The sequence below is a fragment of the Tauraco erythrolophus genome, chromosome 6 (genome assembly GCF_009769465.1).
Source record: "Tauraco erythrolophus isolate bTauEry1 chromosome 6, bTauEry1.pri, whole genome shotgun sequence".
In the NCBI taxonomy this organism is placed as follows: domain Eukaryota; kingdom Metazoa; phylum Chordata; class Aves; order Musophagiformes; family Musophagidae; genus Tauraco; species Tauraco erythrolophus.
Genome location: NC_141470.1, coordinates 838,451 through 844,450, shown reverse-complemented (window position 1 = coordinate 844,450; position 6,000 = coordinate 838,451). Strand labels below are relative to the sequence as shown.

The 6,000-nt window shown below is 43.0% G+C and overlaps 1 protein-coding gene across 1 annotated transcript in view; it reads right to left on the bottom strand.

Annotated features, from left to right (window-relative positions):
* Window positions 1-289: 289 nt before the first annotated feature.
* The window catches only part of LDLRAD3 (low density lipoprotein receptor class A domain containing 3), an 85,736-nt gene continuing 80,025 nt past the window's right edge, over window positions 290-6,000 (bottom strand). The window contains exons 5-6 of the mRNA XM_086612808.1: window positions 2,168-2,513; window positions 290-551 (exon numbers count right to left, since the gene is read on the bottom strand). Coding sequence (XP_086468934.1) covers window positions 290-551; window positions 2,168-2,513 — 608 coding nt within the window. The remainder of the gene's footprint in view (window positions 552-2,167; window positions 2,514-6,000) is intronic.

The following is a 6,000-nucleotide window of genomic DNA, read 5'->3' as shown; positions in this document are numbered from 1 at the left end:
CCAAGAAATACATCACATCAGTTCTTTGACACAGCACTGATGTTTCTCTTAATAGTCCAAACCTGAACTTGCTTGCAGAAATACTGTGGAGAGCTGATGTGACTCTAGGTTTAGCTCTCACAGCTCTGTCTTTGAGGAACCCAAAACGCTGAAATATTAACTTAATGTGGATTCAAATCAAGTCATCACTCAGTCACACGTTCCCCTGAAACCTATCAGCCACAGCAGATTAACCCATACAGACTTGAAAAGGCAAACGCCTTCCTGCCCTTCCCAAACACTGGAGCAGTTACACTTCTCTTTCAGCAGTGTGGTTGACCAGAGAATCGCTTGGATCTGCTGTCCTCTCGAGAAGAGTTCTGTGGCCATCCATGCTGTCATGGATGTCTCTTGTCCAACTGCTGGCTCTGCCCAGAGCGCTTTCTGCCACATGGGTGTCTGTGCTCACCAAGCTTCCCGTCCGAGATCGGTAAGGAGGAAGATCTGGCTGATTAGGGGATTCAGATTCAGAACAATAAGGTGGTGGAGGAAGGTCAAACCAAGGTGGTCTGCTGAAGATACACAACGTAGTAAGAAGTTACTGAAAACAGCGGTATGGAGAAAGTATAGAGTTTTACAATTATGAAAAAAACAAACAGTATTTCTTAGCTCTTCCATGATGACACCTATCAGAAGATCTCAAACAGATCTGTCTACATTATTCAGCTCATTCTGAAACATCCACACCACCACTGGGCACCAAGTCTTCTCATCAAGATGTAACATAGTTAATTACATCCTGCTTAACACTCTACACTCTGATTTTCATGGGTATGCAGTTCCAAAAAATCTCGGCTTACCCTCAAAGATAGCTGCAAGAGGTAAGAACTTTTCCTGTGTAACATTTACACAACCCAAGACAGTGCTTTAAATGAAATAAGGTAAATAGTGGATTTACACTTATAGATAATGATGTGAACACAAGAAAGCTCTGAGGAAACCTCCACTAAGTGACAGAGATTAATGGCTTACGGTCTACACATAAATAACAACCTGAAATCTCCATGTGACAAATCACTTTTGCTGTCATGACGTCACATGCAGAGCAACTGCTAAGCAGGCATAGACAAGATGAGTACTGGACTGAGAAAAAGTTTTTTGCTTCTCATAGTGAACGAGTAAAGGGACTGAAGAGTTTAGCAGATTAGCTAAATTAGCTCTGAAATTGTTGATGGTTCATATCAGCCCAGGTGAGAAACGATTACGATCTGGACAGCTGCTCATTTAGTTGTCCTTATGAAGAGATATCATTGTTATGAATGCCAACATTAAGACAAGGGAGCTGCTGCCAAATGCAGCAGACAATAGGAATATAAATTATTATATCATCATTCTTAGATCCCAGAGTTTGTACTAAAAAGCACCGACAGGGTGAGAGTGAACAATCTGGATCATTAATGTTCATACCATGCCCTTTTTATTTACAAAGGATGCCAGTCTAGGAGTTTTGTTTGGAAAGACTTTACAGAGGTTACAAAGAAGGTTAACTATCTACAAATAAAACCAGTGTCATAATTACAAAAACATTGTAACCCAAACCACACCCACCCACTTTCAGCTATTTAAAATGAGAACACGCTTTCTAGTTCAGAGTCCTGTTCTTTTCTTCTGTTGGTAAAGCAGTGCAGAGCAGAGGGGTTATACAATGTCTTTATGCAAGATTTGAAGACCTCTTACCTTTATATACTTACCACACACGATCAGGGTATTTTTTTTCAAATAGTATGACCTACAACCGACCTGTTTTTTGGCAAAACTCCAAATTCCATTTTCACGTTTTGATTCCAGACTGGCATGATAGCACTATTAGACAAGTGACATATTTCTTTGCATTCTCTTGCCATCCTCAAAATCTCTACTACCAACGACACATGCTAAAAGAGCATGATCTAAATTTGCCTTAAATCCGTTAATACCAGTAACAGTAAGGGGACCTGAGGCATGAATTTCTCATATGCAGGAAGAGCTCAAATTTGCCCAAATTTGGCCCTACACATGTGACAGAACTGCAACACTAACTCTGTCAAAAGCATTAATAAGGATAAGTGGGGAGCAGGAGCACAGATCAACAGAGCTGCAACCAGTAGCGTGAAACTTTGGTGAGCACAGAAGTAGCTCCTGTACATACCTTTGGTCAAGCACAGCCTCTGAATAGGATGGTGGAGAGTCCAGGTCCACTGGCCTGTGGTAGGCTTGGTTGGACACGTACTGGATGCCATTGTTGACGTTGTAGGTGACGCTGCAGTGGTGTGGGTGATCGAGAACCACCAGCCGGGACAGCAGGACAGGGTGCTGCAGGCGATGCACTGGCAGAGTCATGAGATTGTTGCGCTTCCGCTGGTGATGCAGGACCAAGGCAAGGAAGGCCACCACGAGCACGAAAATGACGGAGCTACCGATGATCGCGTAGGTAATGCTAGGGTAGTACAGCAGCTGATTTTCTGACGTCACGTAATCTTGGCCGCTGCCTGCCTCTGCAAGACAAAAGGAAAAGGAAGCCTGAGATTTGTTCCAGAATAAACAGGTTGGTTTGGGCAACCTGGTGTAGTAGAGGGTTTCCCTGCCCATGGCAGGGGGGTTGGAACTAGATGATCTTTGAGGTCCCTTCCAACTCTAACCATTCTATGATTCTATGAATAAAACTGCTCTTAACCTAAGCTGTGCTTTCTGCTAACGCACTGCGTGACAAGAGCAAGTTTTCTTTTTTTTTTCTTTGTGTCCTGGTTTTGGCTGGGACAGAGTTAGCTCTTTCTTTTTAGCAGCTAGAAGAGCTCCGTGTTTTGGTTTTACTCAGAGGCTCGCTCTGAGAAGAATGTTGATAGCAAGCTGATGTTTGTGGTTGGAAGTGAAACTCCAAGGACTTTTCAGTGTGCTGGAGTGCAGAAGCACGGCGGGATAAGGGGGGAGCACAGCCGGGACAAGGGGGACACGATTCCCCTTGTGATTTGTGGTGGAACTTAAGACTGAGGGCCAAACTGGCCAATCAGTATTCCATATCATGCAGCGTCATGCCCAGTATAAAAGCGAGGGTCAGCCGGACAGAAGGGCTTTTGCGCTTTGGCTCTTTCGCCGCTTTTGCTCTTTTGCGCTTGCTGCGCTTTTGCTCTATTGTTTTTCTTTCTTTTTCTCTCTCTCCCAGTACTCCCACTCTCAGAGTGCTCTCTCTCTCTCTCTGCCCCTCTCTATTTCAGGACCTCGCATTCGTCTGGGATTGCAGCTTCGGGACGAGACGGGCTTCGCATACGAGGGGGTGGTGAGCACCTACACACTGTATTAAATCATCTGTATTAAATTGTTCTTATCTCAACCCACGGGTTTCCCGTTTATCCTTTAATTCTCTCCCTCATCCTTGGGGCTGGGGGAGGGGGAGTGAACAACTGGGTGGGGGGGGGGGGTTGGTTGCCCGAGCGGCCTAACCCACGACACTTTGGATGGTGGAAAATTGGCTTACTAAAAGCATACTCATGCAAATCAGAGATTGGCTTACTATCATTGAGTCCATCCTTACTCACAGTATGTGCCAGCACATAAACTACGAGGGAGAGACAAACTGAGGAAGAGGAAAATACATACTGTAGTAGGAAGCCTGTGCACTATCATAGGAGTATCTCCCTCATGCCTACCTACCAGTCATAACTTTTTGTTTCCAGAGGTGAGACACCCAGTTCTGAGGCATAAGCACAGTACCTCAGCTGTACTCAGCAAAGCACACTAGAATCAGAGCTCTGAAAGGCCTGATCTTTACTTGTAATGATAACTTGCAGTGCAGTCAAAGTTTACAGGGAATTTATCAAAAAAGGCAGCAACTACATCCTGTGCTTCACAGATCTTATAGTCCAAAGTTAGTACCGGAGAAAATACAGATAGCTGCTCAGTAAGAGGTGGTTATTTGGATGTTTGTGGTCAGAAAACCTGCTGCTGGAAAAAATTCAAAAGAAGAAAGGGTGTTGGAAGAGCAAAACCAGCAATATAAGCCTGGCAGATGTGGTACCAGTAAGAGATGTGAAAGTCTAAAGGCAAAGAGTGCAGAGAAAGAAGTGAATGGTAAAGGCAAATCAAAACAAAAACTCCAAACCAAATAAAAAAACAGGTTAGGACAGAACAAGATGAGGAAAAGAAAAACATGAGCCAGGCTGAGGCCATGAAAGATCACACGAGTGACCTTCAATTTGAGATGGAAATAGTGAAGGGAATGGTTGGAAATGGTAACTGAGTGGCAGGGAACGGGAGCAGAAGCACAACCCTTAACATCAGTATTAGAGGAATGATGAGGAGAGATGAGAAGACCAGATCAGAAGAGTTACTTCAGATAGTATATAGTATGTATTTTATTTGCAGGAGGCACTAAGGAATCACCAAAGTTACTGAGACTTGTAAGAGAAGTTACAGTTGGATTTGTTAGAGTCATGATAGAGGAGAAGGGATTCCCACCCAGACTCTGGGCCCAGAGAAGCAGAAAGGTAATGGAATAATGACTTTAGACAACACCTGAATGGATCTTGAACTGCATGCAAATCTGATGAGAAAACACAATAAAAGGCAACAAAAAGCAACGGAGGAAAGAGGCTCAGAGAAGCAAAATGGCATAACCACGCTGATGCGACTCTGCTGCACCTGAGGCCAGTGCCAGCAACACAGAACTGTGTTCCCCTGGCTCCGCTTCAGCCCCCTGTTCACAAGGTCATACAGCCTTTGAGTGCTGTTTTCTTTTTTGTGGGAGAATTTCCGTTTCCGTTTCCGTGTAGGCTGTAACTCCTAAGAGCCTCAAAAAGAAAAAGGCCATTCTGATACAAGACATTCATCTACCTCAAGAAAAATGAGAGGCTGAGTAAAAAACAAACAAAACAAACCCAATCCCTTGACCTCCAAAATCCACACAATTACAACAGGACTATCCATCCAAATTCTTCTTTTCCTACTGCAGAAGGCTGGGTCAGTAAATCTTAACATACGATTTTCCTTTCTTTCACCGATTGACTTAAACCACTTTTTGGTCAGAATTGCAACTGAGTCACTTACAAACTTCTCTAGCAACAAAATAATGAAGTATATACTGACCGTGTCTGGCATAACAGAAAAGCTTTCCTCACGCACTCCTTGTTCTGCATCAAGATGCTTTGAGTATTTCTCTCAGTATTTGATTTTGGTAGTTCACTTCCATGGTTAAGCACCAAACCACATTTTCCAGCATCACTAAAAATAACTTATGCATTAGTTAGGTAAGACAATACAACATGAAATGGCTAATCCTTTAAACATCTCCTTTTTAAGGCATTGATATTTTAGTAAGAAAGGATGAAATGGGAAAGAAAGACTGTACCAGAACCAAGAGAACATGATTATTGGTCCTGCTACTGACTACACAAACTACCACTCTCAAATAGATCTGTTTTACTGATGATGCCACTACAATCACAGACAGCTCCAAGCCACACAATTTTCCTGATACCTAGTGTCACACCTCAGCAAGGATCCTTACTAAATTTATTTCCACATGCAACTGTGCTGGAGAGACTGCAGAAATCATTGTTACCAGTCAACACTAGGTCCCTGGCTCACTCAAAGTGAACAAAGTCGGCATGAAGAATGTAAATCAAAGCAGAAGGGAGGAAAGGAATTTACATGCATTAGTAATTTTAATTACAGTTCATCATATATTGCTATGGCTTCTTTAATATACTCCCTAAATTCACCAGCTGAGAAACAAATTCATGTCGCATATCGTGGACAACGGCCAGCATAGGGAGTATAGTGACAAGCAGATCATTTTTCTGCAAACATCAACAAGTTTATTTGCAAGGATGATCCATGGATGAATACCACTACCTGCAATTCTTCAGTGCAAGGAAAGTAAATATATTATGACATTCCAGTAAAATACCACAAGACCTTCCTTCAAGTTGGCTCACTGGTTACAGCCCATTAGCATAAGACTGAGAGCAGGATGCCTTTGCAGACCTG